Source organism: Peromyscus californicus, unplaced genomic scaffold (genome assembly GCF_007827085.1).
Source record: "Peromyscus californicus insignis strain IS unplaced genomic scaffold, ASM782708v3 Scaffold_19__1_contigs__length_69161282, whole genome shotgun sequence".
Taxonomy (NCBI): Eukaryota; Metazoa; Chordata; class Mammalia; order Rodentia; family Cricetidae; genus Peromyscus; species Peromyscus californicus.
The window spans coordinates 53,305,848-53,319,366 of NW_026294491.1; the positions used below are offsets into that span (position 1 = coordinate 53,305,848).

Here is a 13,519-nt window from a genome sequence, read left to right on the forward strand (position 1 = left end):
GTGCCAATTTCTGAGTTTATCTTTGTTAGATTGGTGTTTTGTTCCCTGGTTTCTGTTTTCTCTCTCATCTTTTGGCTGGAATGGCATGTGGTTGAACAGAGGGTCTTTACTTGAGTTGTGGGCTGGACTTCTGTTGGCTGGGATAGCCTCTGGTTGAGCAGGGCATTTCCACTGGAGTTGGAGGCTGGAGTTCTGGCAGTCAGTGTAGCCTCTGGTCCAGCTGGGGGGTCCTCTGCCAGATTTGGGGGCTGGGATATGGTGACAGGGAGGGGTGGGGTGATTGAGGGTAGGCTGGGCAGGCTCTGAACAGGTGGGTGGGCAGCCTACCTGGAGATCTGGTGGCTGGTGTGGTCTGTGGTCAGTCAGAGGGCCTCTGCTTGGAGAGGGGGGCAGGATACCATGGCAAAGGGGGGAGGGGTAGTTACAGGTAGAGAACACACTGTGTTTTAAGTGAACTTCTTCATGACCTCATTCTTTTTACTGAAGCTCCATTTCCTGATTTGATCTAGGCTGGATGTATCTAGGCTTTTAGTCTGTAGATTCTATTTTGCTAGTTCCTTATTTTCTCTTTCTAGTAGATTCACTATTTCCTAGAGTCCATATTTGCTTTCTTTAGACTTTTAAAAATCCTGTGACAATTTTGTACACGGATATAATGTATCTTGACAATGTTCTCCCGCTACCACCTTCCCTTGACTCAGTTCCACTTCTTCTGGATTCTTTCTTTCCAAGTTCCTCCCCTTCCTTTTAAGATCCTCTGAGTTTAATTAGGGGTTTTTGAATAAGCACAGGGTGAGGGGTTATTTACTAGAGCATGAGAAACTTAACCGGTGACTACACCACAGAAGACAATGACTGCCACATTCCCCAGCAGCCATTAACTGCCAGTAGGTCCTCAGCTGGGGCAGAGTTCTTCTGAACCACTTCCCCTATCATACTGGAATGTTTATGGACTCTGACTTATAGACACCTTGTGCAGGTAACTGCAGCTGCTGTGAATTCATGAATGCAATGATCAGATTGTAGATGAAATTCTAAATGGTCTTATTAAATAAGAAACAGAGCCATTGAAACTTTCCTTTTTGAAAAAAAGAAAAGGGGAAGTGCTGTGGGATGTTCTGTATGCTCTGAATGTGTTGCTCTGATTGGTTAATAAATAAAGTTCTGATTGGCCAGTAGCCAGACAGGAAGTATAGGCAGGACAAAGAGAGAGGAGAAGGGGGGAAAGTGGAAGGCTGAGTCAAGGAGACACTGCCAGCTGCCGCCATGAGAAATGTTAAGATACTGGTAAGCCACGAGCCACATGGCAACTTATAGATTAATAGAAATGGGTTAATTTAAGACCTAAGATCTAGATACCAAGAAGCCTGAGCCATTAGGCCAAACAGTTTAAATAATATAAGCGTCTGTGTGTTTATTTGAGTCTGAGTGGCTGCTGGCCTGGGGCGGGACTGGAGATAACTCCAGCTACATCATATTGTGTCTAGAAGTCAGCATTTTATAGCACACTTCTCCATCCATGGCTCCTACATTCTTTCTAACACACTTTCCTCCATGTATCTGGAGCCTTGAGGGCTGAGAGTGGTGTCTCCTTAATTTGATTATTATTTATCTGTGAGACAAAAAGCCTTAAGATACATCTTACAAAAGATAAAAGGAGGAAATTTTCTAAGTATTTACATATCTGAAGTTACTCTTTCACATGATGGGTAGTTTAGCTAAGTATAGACATCTCTGAATGCACTTTATTGCCCGGAAACAATTACTGTGTTAAGTGCAGGTCACTCTTACTTACCTTTCAGGGCACAGCCAATACTGTTCAATACTTCATTTGTCTAAGTTCCTGTTCTTTGTAGAATATATGATCAGCAACGTTCTTTGACTGATTCTGCTTAGAGTTCTGTTTTACCCTCAAGTCCAACTGAGATTTGAATTCTCAAATTGATTTTCAGGGGAAAGATGGATACACCGTGAATGTGACTGCGATCAGTGGAGACCACTCCACAGTTCTTCCCAGAGCGTTTACTTACGTCTCATCTTTAAATCCAGAGATCGTGTCTTTGAGCAGAAACACAAGCAGCATAGCGGGTAAGACACGTGTTACTTCAAGCCCTTCTTCTCTTTAGAGCTTTGATCCTATCAAAAGTCAATTAATAGGCTGTGGATTTTGATTTACTGTTTTATTTATTTATTTGAGACGGGGTCTCCCTATTTAGTCCAGCTAGCTTGAAGCTCTATTTGATAGTGACCTTGAACTCACAATACTTGTTTCACCCTTTTGAGTGTTAGGATTCCAGAAGTGCATACTGGATTCAGCTTATTGTATTATAGATGAAAGACCTTTTTCAGGTTACCTGTCAAAAATTAATCTTATATCTGATTTCTCCTCTGTGAAAATTGGACTATTTCCTCATGAAAATGATGTGAATATTGAATTAGTATTCAATAAGTATTTATTGAGCAGCTAATTTGTACTGTTTACTGCTAATTGTATAGATATACAATAGACTTCAATCCTTAGCACTGATTCATGGCTTCAGTTTACAGACAAGAAAACTAAGGAATAGAGTGTAAATAACCTAAGATAGCACCGTTAGCAAGTAACGAAGCTGAGATTTAAACACCAACAGTCTGCAGATCCCAAGCATTCAGTCACTTACAATTGGACATAGGTTTCAGCAGTAGATTCTATTGTAGCAGTTTAATAGTTATAGAAAAGGTACTCAGAGTAACCAAGGATTCTTGTTTGTTGAGACTTACTATGTACAAAAAGAATTTTAAAAGCATTATGTACCAAAATAGTTTAATCTTTATCTGAGACTCAGATGATATGATGGAATAGAATTATAATGATTTCTTATTATGTTATTCCAATATAGACTAGGTATAGTAGCTGGCCACCATTCTTACTGGTTAATTGAATGCCAGATGGCAGAGTTTATGTTTTATTATAAAATGACCACCATGTTTCTTACTGAAAAATCTTGAACTTAGTTTTTCTGGCACTGTTTTCCTTTTCCAAAGCTCAAGAGCACACAAATAGAGTGATGTTACCTTTAACTTCTAATAGTATTCAGCTCAGATCACACAGAAGAATTTTCTGCCTCAAGAGATCAAAGTATCTAAAATTCCCAAATGATACAGATTCTTCCCAATTAGGTAAAAAAGGGAGTAGGGAGCTCATGTGACAGCCACATATCAGTGATTTTAAAAAAGGTCCTACCCCTAGTGATAATAACAAATATATTGATCTTGAAAGTATCTAGAATTAGCCTGACAGTTTGTGATAGCAAGTCCTGAAGTCTGTGATACTGATACATACTATGCAAGGTGCTATTTCAGAGTTTATTCTTGCGTTTAGACCTGCTGTGGGCGGATTAAAGAACACGTAACAACATCCTCACAGTGAGGCAGCACAGGGGAAAGCCTCTTTTAAGTTGGGTTGCTTCATCCAGGAGATGATGTTGATGATTGTGAAGCCAAGATAAAATAAAGAAAGAGGCACAAGGAGAGGGCAAGGGGGAATCCGAGCCCAGCAGCACAAATGTGCTCTTTTGTAGTTGGAAAATAGTTGAATATGAATGAATATCAACTCAACCCTTTGTTAAAGAAACATTTGACAAATTCATAGCATGTTTTAAAATTGAGGAATTTGTGTATTTGGCCATCTTCAGAGGGTGTTCTCATGGGCTGACAACATTGGTAGACAGAAAATGGAATGAGGTCTTGAAATGGCTTGCTGATCACAGCACAATGTATCTCAAATTTGATCATGATTTCATTACTTGGTAGCCTATGACTGGTTAAAGATAATCTGGTGATTGGTGAGGCTCAGCTAATTGTTACACAAACATAGTTATAACTTAGGATGTCAGTTGTTACTTAGGTCACACTTTGCTACAGGGCTCAAGGTATGGAGGCATCTTCAGGCCAACTTTAATTTAACTTGATACACAGCCTTCTGTTCCCACATATTCTGCATATGTGGATTCAACTATGAACTGAAAAGATTTACAAAAAAATGTGTCTTTACTGAACATGTACAGATTTTTTCTAAATAATCTTACAACTATTATATGACACTTACATTGTATCTATTACATTCTAAGTAATGCAGAGACTATTTACAGTATATGTGAAGTTGTGTGTAGGTTCTATGCAGATACTTCATATTACACAAAAGACTTGAAAATCCTTGGAGTTTGGTATCATGGGATTGAAATGCCCCAAGATCAGTCCTCCTTGGAGACCACGGAATAGCTATATTTCTTTTTTAAAATAATTTATCTTATATTTATTTGTTTAGATTAACTTATAAAGTAATAATTTCCATTAAGGCATTTTCATACACACTTTGATTTTGTTGCTATTTTGTCCTGAAGAACTTGCCACAGCGCTAGCCAAATAAGCTTGTTTTGTGCTAGTGTTACACTGTTACCTTTTTTTCTTGGTCGGCCTTGAAATCTATTGAAGTCACTGAATTTCAAATAGAGGTTGGGAACATAGGAAGAAGTAAGGAGGACAGGGAAGTGAGGGAGAATGTGAAGATAAGATGTGTGTGTGTGTGTGTGTGTGTGTGTGTGTGTGTGTGTGTGTGTGTGTGAAAGAGAGAGAGGAGGGAGAGAGGGGATGGGGGAGGTATGAGTCTATCTCAGGATTTCAAGTTAATTCTTCCTACAAACTATAATAGGAAAAAATTTGGCATCATTTTATTAATGAAAATTTAAACACTTAAGCTGCAAATGAGGTAGTAACGTTCAAGGATTTGAATAAAGAATCACCATGTCACTTTTCTCTTTTTAGCTGAGTTGTGTTAGTATTTGTCAACTTGACACAAACCTAGACATATCTAGGAAGAGGGAATCTGAATTGAGAAAATGCCTTCATAAGACTGTTCTATATAGGCTGCTCCGTGGAGTATTGTCTGATTAATGATGGGGGACAACTCGGGTCACTGTGAGAAATGCCATCCCTGGGCAGGTGGTCCTTGATGGTACGAGAAAGCAGGCTGAGCTGGCAATGAGGAGCCGGCCAACACGCAGGAACTCTCCGTGGTCTCCGCTTCAGTTCCTGCTTTCAGGTTCCTGCTAGAGTTCCCTCTGTGGTGGAGTGTGACCTGGGAGTTGTAAAAAGAAAAAAACCATTTCTCCCCAAGCTACTTTGTAGCTGGATTTTCTCCAGTCCTGCCTGGCCCACGTCAGGACAAATCTCTCTCACCCGCCAGTCCCACAGGCGCTCAGACCCAACCGAGTAAACACACAGAGACTTATATTACTTACAAACTGTATGGCCGTGGCAGGCTTCTTGCTAACTGTTCTTCTATCTTAAATTAATCCATTTCTATTAGTCTATAAGTTGCCACGTGGCTCATGGCTTACCGGTACCTTACATCTCACTTGTCATGGTGGTGGCTGACAGCGTCTCTCTGCCTCAGCCTTCCACTTCCCAGAATTCTCTTCTCTCCTTGTCCTGCCTATACTTCCTGCCTGGCTACTGGCCAATCAGCATTTTATTTATACAGAGCGATATCCACAGCACTGCTTTTGGACATGATTTTTTTTTTTTTTTTTTAATCACAGCAATAGAAACCCTAACTGAGACAGGCAGTGTCTTTCAGTCTCATCTAATTAGCTGTGGTGTCCTATACTTGGGAGCACTAGAGTGACTCTGGGGCACGTGTGGCTAATGGACCGTTAGAGGGCTCTATTCCAAACTGTGGGAGCACTGAGGAGTGTGAGGCAAGGGCTTGCATTGCCACTTCCGCTATTGGGTGGATAGCTTTAGGCCTTCATTAAGGTTCTGGTTGTCTGCAGACTGAATTGATCCTTCCTGCAGGTTTGACCTATCCTGTAGGTATGAGCACTAGCTACAACATTGTACAGCAGTTCAGCCTTTCCCGATGTTCCGAACATTACCCTTTGAATAAACCTGCTGGTTAATTGGCTCTTACAGTGTGTCTTTGACTTAAAAATTTGAAAATATGGTTTTATAGATATGTGAGTGTGTGTGTGTGTGTGTGTGTGTGTGTGTGTGTGTGTGTGTGTGTGTGTGTGTGTAGTTCGAGGACAACTTATGGAAGTCAGTTCTCTTCTTGTACCACGTGAATCCCAGGGATCACACTCAGGCCGTCTGGCTTGGAGGCAATGCCTTTACCCTCTGAGCCATCTTGCCCGCCCCTACTGATAAGATTTTGTCAGCTCATTCACTACTTTTGACAGTTCTTTGAGGATGAGGTCTGTGTAAGCATTTTTGTGTCCCATGGCATCTCTGTCATGGACTTAACACACATTTCAGTGAGAAAGAACTGAGGTAAAGTGTTTATGATATGCACTATTTTTTTTTTTTTGGGGTGGAGTTGCTGATTGTACCAAAAAGCCATTGAAATACAAAGTACAGATAGGAATGCAGGGCTTGACTTTTCCACCACTTAGCTAAGATACCTTGATGGTTGAGGTTTCCTCAACCTTAAAATGCCAGTTGTATTCCACTGGGACAGTGGATCATAATTAGCTTTAGCTGCATAATTGATTCAAACCTAAACTCACCTGGAATATGGAGCTTCGGATGAAGAATTGCCCAGATCAGATTGATCTGTGGGCATGAGTGTGAAACACTTTATTTTCTTTAAGATTTTTATTTAGGTTTGTTTATTTATTTATTTATTTATTTATTTATTTATTTATTTATTTATATTTTATTTGTGCATGTGAGTATTTTGTCTGCATGTATGTATGGGTACCACATGTGTCCCTGCTACCCACGGAGGTCAGGAAAGGATATCAGATTTTTCTGGAACAGGAGTTATGGATAGTTGTAAACCACCATACATGTGCTGAGAACCAAACCTGGGTCCTCTGTAAGAGCAGCAAGTGCTTTTAACCCAGTGGGAGGAGCATATGGAGTGATGTTGCAAAAGCACACAGTAGATGATGAACCCTAGGAATCACAAAAATGCAGTGCATCACGGAAATGCAGTGCATCACGGAAATGCAGTGCATCACAGAAATGCAGTGCATCACAGAAATGTAGAATTTTTACTTTTCTTAGCACAAAAGTAGAGGCTGAAGAAAAGGTCATAGGACACTGTTTGCAGGCTAGGAAGGCAGTTAACCCTCCAAACTACTTAGTCTACCTTTCCAGGAATAAAAGTTGGCATAGTTGTCTCAACAATTTTGCATTGTTGATGTCCTTGAGATTTTAGGCCGTACAAAGAATTGTTAGAATTTTTGTAAGAAAAATGGATAGCTGTTAAAATTTTTTGAGACTTGTGTAAAGGACTGACTTTACTTAATCATAAAAAGATGTAGTGGTTGAGGCCACAGGTCCAGAAGTAAATGTATTCTTCTTGACACAGGAGGAGAGATCCTGTTCCTTGGGATGGTGCGGCTGGTGAACTACACTGATCTGGATGTACAAATCCGTGTGCAGGACACCTCTGCTCATGTCCTCACACAGACAGCTTGGGGACTGGAGGTGGTGCTGCCCCCACTGCTGGCTGGCACCCACGTGATTTCAGCCTTCATTAATGGAGTGAGCATTCGTTCACAGGGGTAAGGTTGTTGCTGCTGTCGACGTTGGTTCTGTTCGATGGACTAGCAATTCATTTGGGAACCTCTGCTTGGAGCTGGGTGTCTTTTTTGTTCCATGTAACATGAGGTAATATGGGTCTGAGAATTATAAACACGAATGAATCTCAAAGTCGTGAGAAAAGTTCATTCCTTAGACTGTTGGAGGGAAAATGGCTTGCTTGTTTGGGGAAAAGGAAATTGGAAGTTGGTTGAGGTGGGGATAGGGTGGGCCTCTGCCTAAAGAAGGTAAGCCTGCGGTGGAGCACTTTAATAAGACTGTTCAAGGCTTTGGATAAATGATTTGCAGTAGCCATATTCACCATGCCTCCTGCCTCACCTTCATCTCCTCTGTATCCTGAAATCACCAGATTTTCCTCTAAAAATTTCCTCCCTCATCTAGAAGGTATCCAACCTGTGTGGGACTGATGTTGCCACTTGAGACTGGTCCAGGACCGGGCCCCACCCATCTCCCCATTGTTTCTTCTCTATGAGCAGGATCCCTGATTCTCGCTCTCCGTCATTGCTCCTCCCTCTACAAACATGTCTCCATTCTGTTTCGCTCATCTCCATGATGTTTTCTCACATGGACTATTTTCTCTAGGGTTGATCTCCATATCCAATACCTCACTGAAGTTTTCAGCATGGAGCCTTGCTCTGGGTCTCTTTTGGGTGAGTGATTCTGACATCATACCTTATTTGTCCAGCAAGTTGGTTTACTGAATGTTTGGATTTCATTCCTGGACTAATGAGCTGGAGAGGTCAGGGCTACAGGTATCAGGGAGAGAGAGAGTTCCCTAGGTTCTCAGATGAACAGTACTCTTATGTGAAGTGTGGAGAGTTGTGGGACTTCAGCTCTGTGTGTTCTAGAAATAACAGTATACAAAGGAGAGGTGGCTGGCTTTTTTTCCTGCAGGAAATGTTGAAACATCCAATGGACACCACACTCCAGCATATACTAGGAAGGGATGGGCAAGGCTCCTGCAATAGTCTTTTAGACATTGCATGTGAAAGGAGAGGAGGGAGGAGGCTTCAATCTTTTCACTTTCCTCTGAGGATGAAAGACAAAGGAAGAAAAATAGAAACACAAACACAGTGTGGGAAATGTAGAGCTGTGTAGAATGTTATGTCAGATAATAAAACAGATGACAAGACAATGAAAGACTTTTTCATTCACATATTAGTTGAGAGAATAGCCTTCTAAGACATACAAGGGTATTCTAAAATTTTGTCTTAAACATTAAAAAGTATCGTTCTTGGGATTTGATGGTCAGTGATTAAGGTCACTTGTTGCTCCTGCAGAGGACTTGGTTTAGTTCCCAGCATCCACATGGTGGCTCTCATGGGTCTGTAAATACAGTTGTAGAGGATCTGTCATGCCCTCTTCTGGTCTCCATGGGCACAGTATTCAGTGGTACACAGCCACACACGCAAGCAAAATACCCATACACATAAAATAAAAATAAATTAATCTTAAAAAGTATTCTCACAAAACAATTTGAATTGCTTTACTGCTCTGTGAATTTTGTCACATCTGAGTACTGGCCAAATGATCATAAATTTAGCCATAATGAGGACGAAATGTGTGCACACCACTTTCCACTTAATTCCATCAGATCTGTACAGATGCTGCAGTTCCTATTTGGATGAAATATTAGCTTGTGTGTGTGTGTGTGTGTGTGTGTGTGTGTGTCTGTCTGTCTGTCTGTCTGTCTGTCTGTCTGTCTGTGTCTGAACACATCCCTAGTAGGTATGTAGAGGTCAGTTCTCTCCCTTTATCATGTGGGTCCTCAGGAATTGAACTCTGGTCGTCAGACTTGGCAGTGGAGGCATTTAGCTGCTGAGCCTTTCTGCTGGCCAGAATATTAGCTTTTAATTGGTGCCTTCCATGTTTACCCTTTAGGTGGAACTATCCTCAGCCTTTCAGGAACAGGACTTGGCAGAGATCCAACTCTGATTTGGGTACTTGTGGACAATCAGCCTTGTGATATTGTGAATTTAACAGAAGTGACTGTCTGGTGTGAGACTCCTCCAGCTGCGCTGCCCCCCAGGGCAGATGGTCTCACTGTGCCAGCTTCCGTGGAGATCTGGGTTGGCAACACTTCCTTCCTCCATGGACCAAGCTTGGTGGGGAAGGGCCTCACCTTCATGTATGAAGCTGCATCAACACCAGTGGTCACTGCTATGTGGGGAGAACTCACGAACAACAGCCTGGGGTTCTATGTGGAAGGAAATAACCTCTCTGACTCAGTCATTATTTTGGGAACCTTGAAATGTGACCTTCAAGTGCAGTCTTTTGTCGATAACATGAACTTGTCTGGGTGCTCCTTTCCTCTCTACGATTTGGAAGCAGGGGTCTATCCTCTCCAACTTCGTCACAAGTGGACGGGGTTTGCCAATATGTCCACAGTGCCCCAGGAATTTGAGTTGTCACCTCGGATAGTGACCATCTTCCCAACACGTGGTTCTATGTGTGGTGGGACAATACTCACTGCGAAGGGTGTTGCCTTCAGTTCTAGAAGGAAGTCAGTTCATGTCAATCTTTCACGCCCTTTTGCTTGTGTGATTTTGAGTTTGGGAGACCATACAGTTCTATGCCAGACCAAATTGGTGGGTGACCGCTTTTCTGAAGTGTCATCTGCTCTAAATGTCACAATTCTGGTCAATGGACTGGCCAGCAAATGCGAGGGGAACTGTACCCTCTTCATGCAGGAAGAAACAACTCCTGTTGTGGATGCCTTGACTCTAAGCATCAATGGTTCTCTCACCACAGTGCTGATGAGAGGCCGGAGGTTGGGTACCACTGCTGCTGAGCCAACAGTGTTTGTGGATGAACAACTTCCTTGCCACACAACTTTCTTCAATACCAGCCATGTGGCATGCCAGATGAGTGATTTGACCCCAGGGTCTCACTACCTGTCAATTGTTCATACAAGCACTGGATATGCTTGCCTGGACAGTGTTTATAGAAGCTTCTTCATTGTGCCTCAGGTGTTTGAGTATTTTCCTAAGAATTTCAGCATCCATGGTGGAAGTCTCTTGACCATAAAAGGCACAGCTCTTAGAGGATGGAATGCTACATTTGTCTATGTTGGCCAACAGGCTTGTCTAACAGTGAACATCAGTTCTGAGCTCATCCAGTGCATTATGCCTGCAGGAAATGGCTCTGTTGTTCTGGAAGTAGAGGTGGATGGACTTTTGTATCACATGGGACTTGTTGGTTATAGCAATATCTTTACCCCAGAATTGCTTTCTGTTTCACGGAATCATGACATCTTAACCTTTGCAGTGGCCCAGATCTCAGGGGCTGCAAATGTTGACATATTTATCGGGATGTCACCATGTGTAGGTGTCTCTGGTAACCGTACAGTTCTCCAGTGCATGGTCCCTTTCCTTCCTGCTGGGGAGTATCCTGTCACAGGTTATGATCACTGCAGAGGATGGGCCTCATCGGCTCTCATCCTTGAGCTGAGAGCTACTGTGACCTCAGTGACTGAGAACTTTGGTAAGTATGGAAGCTAAGACAGAACACTTTCTCTATAAAGCAAATTAATTATGACTTTCAGTTTTAGGAAGAAGGGTACCAAAGTCACTGTATGATAGCAGGATAAAAGAGCCTGGGTGACCTCTTATAGTCACAGTTTCTTCCTCAGGCCTGTCTTTGTGACATTTTGTTTATCTTCATTTTTCATCAGTGAAATTCTGTGTATTCCGTGAGTATTGGGTTGCATCTGTTTTTTATGCATCAACTTCATTGGACATGTGTTTTAAATTTAATAATATCATTTGCTAAAGCACATTATGTGATTGTATAAGAATATACATGCATTCACCTATTTTAGACATGTGCTGATTTGTATTATTTAAAACATATTCAATAGGATTAATTTTTGCCATTTTGTAATGGTTCACAGATGAATTCATACTCCACCAATAATATGCCAGTGCTATAGTGTAAGTGTGCTGGTTAAAGTTAAAAAGTATTTATTTTCTATTTTATATGTATGTATGTGTGCCTTAGTGTATATATGTATACTAAGTGTATATATGTAGTATCATATGTACTCAAGGTATCCATGGAGGCCAGAACAGGGCATCAGATCCCCAGGAACTGGCATTATAGGCAGTTGTGAGCTGCTCATTATGGGTGCTGCAACCAAACTCAGGTCTTCTGGAAGAGGTCTGAGTGCTCTGAACCACTGAGCGATCCCTATGGCTTTCAATTTTATTTTTCCTTTCAGGTACACTGACATTTGTCTAGCTTTTTATTTTTTTAAAAGGTCTCTGTTCACTTACTTTGCTGAAATAGCTTAAGTCTGATTGTAATTTTAAAAAAAAATGGAGGAAATCATTCAATCTAAATTGGCAGGGTAATACCCATAAGACACTTGGCTTCAGCTGAGTGGGGTGCTGTTGGGATCAGGGTTTGCTAACATGGCTCTGTGTTTTCCCCTAAGATTTAGCTTTCTTATTTGTAAAGGAGTTTGGCCTGGATAGTCTATAAATTCCTCTCCCTACTTCCCAGGACACCACGGTTTCTATGGGGAAGGAGCACCATAAAATGCACCCACAGCAGGAGACATTGCCCTTGAGTGGCCAGGTGCTTGCCCAAGGACCTCCATCTGTTGCTGGAGTTTTCCTGCCTGGCCCACAGTCAGGACAAATCTCTCTCACCTGCCAGTCCCACAGCCGCTCAGACCCGACCAAGTAAACACAGAGACTTATACTGCTTACAAACTGTATGGCCATGGCAGGCTTCTTGCTAACTGTTCTTACAGCTTAAATTAATCCATTTCCATTAATCTATACCTTGCCACATGGCTCGTGGCTTACCGGCATCTTCACATGCTGTTTCTCATGGTGGTGGCTGGCAGTGTCTCTCTGACTCAGTCTTCCACTTCCCAGCTTTATTCTCCTCCTTGTCCCGCCTACACTTCCTGCCTAGCCAATGGCCAATCAGTGTTTTATTTATTGACTAATTAGCAACACATTTGCCATACAGAACATCCCACAGCATCCATCCCTCCAGGAGGATGAAGGCAGTGGAGATGGAAACTTCTCCTCCCAAAGTGTCCCAGCCTCTGGACTAGTTTCACTGACCGAGGAACCTTAAAATATGTCTTTCCTGTAGTACTTATTGATAGTGACAAAAGTTGGGAATTCATTGGAGGTTTTAGATATTAATTTTTTACATTGAAAAAAATTATATAATAAGATTCTAGTTCCCTATCAAAATGCAACAGAATCTATGAAAGCTTGGAAAAATATCTGTGCTGTAATTTTAAGTAAAGTTTCGAGATAATATGTACATAATGATCCCTTTTTATATAATGTACCTATGCATTATATATGCATGTATTACACACACACACACATATACACACACACATACACACACACACAGACACAGAAAAAAAAGTGTTTGATAAATAGTCACAGAAACTTCACACATGGATTTCTCTGGGAATTCCCCTAGGTGTTTGGGGGAGCTTAAACTTGTTTTCATTTTATCATCTTTTTATATAGAGATAAATTTTTGTATAGAAAATTTAAAAGTTGTAAGTCATCCTTAGTTATTTACACAAAGTGACTACACTTTTTAAAAGCTCCCAACACAACACCAGAAAGCTACAGGTCAGAGCCAAGCAGAGAAGAACCTGGAGATGGTGTTGGGGTCAGCTGTGCACCTTCTGTGGGGTTGAGAAAGTTGCACAGTGAGAAAGTGAGCATTGAGCTTTGTGTGCAATAAGCCAAGATGCACCTCCTAAATAATGAGCTTGGCATTTTGTCTCTGAAGGCTGCCTGGGCGGAAGGCTTTTGCATGTGTTTGGAGCAGGATTTTCTCCAGGGAACATCTCAGCTGCCGTGTGTGGTGCTCCGTGCCAAGTCTTGGCTAATGCAACAGTGTCTGCCTTCAGCTGCTTGGTTCTGCCCCTGGATGGTGAGCAAAAAAG

The 13,519-nt window shown here is 41.7% G+C and overlaps 1 protein-coding gene across 1 annotated transcript in view; it reads left to right on the forward strand.

Annotated features, from left to right (window-relative positions):
- Pkhd1 (PKHD1 ciliary IPT domain containing fibrocystin/polyductin) overlaps positions 1–13,519 on the forward strand; it is a 471,509-nt gene that overhangs the window by 66,084 nt on the left and 391,906 nt on the right. The window contains exons 28-32 of the mRNA XM_052743962.1: positions 1,953–2,088; positions 7,355–7,550; positions 8,170–8,237; positions 9,469–11,070; positions 13,363–13,506. Of these exons, the coding sequence (XP_052599922.1) occupies positions 1,953–2,088; positions 7,355–7,550; positions 8,170–8,237; positions 9,469–11,070; positions 13,363–13,506 (2,146 nt within the window). The remainder of the gene's footprint in view (positions 1–1,952; positions 2,089–7,354; positions 7,551–8,169; positions 8,238–9,468; positions 11,071–13,362; positions 13,507–13,519) is intronic.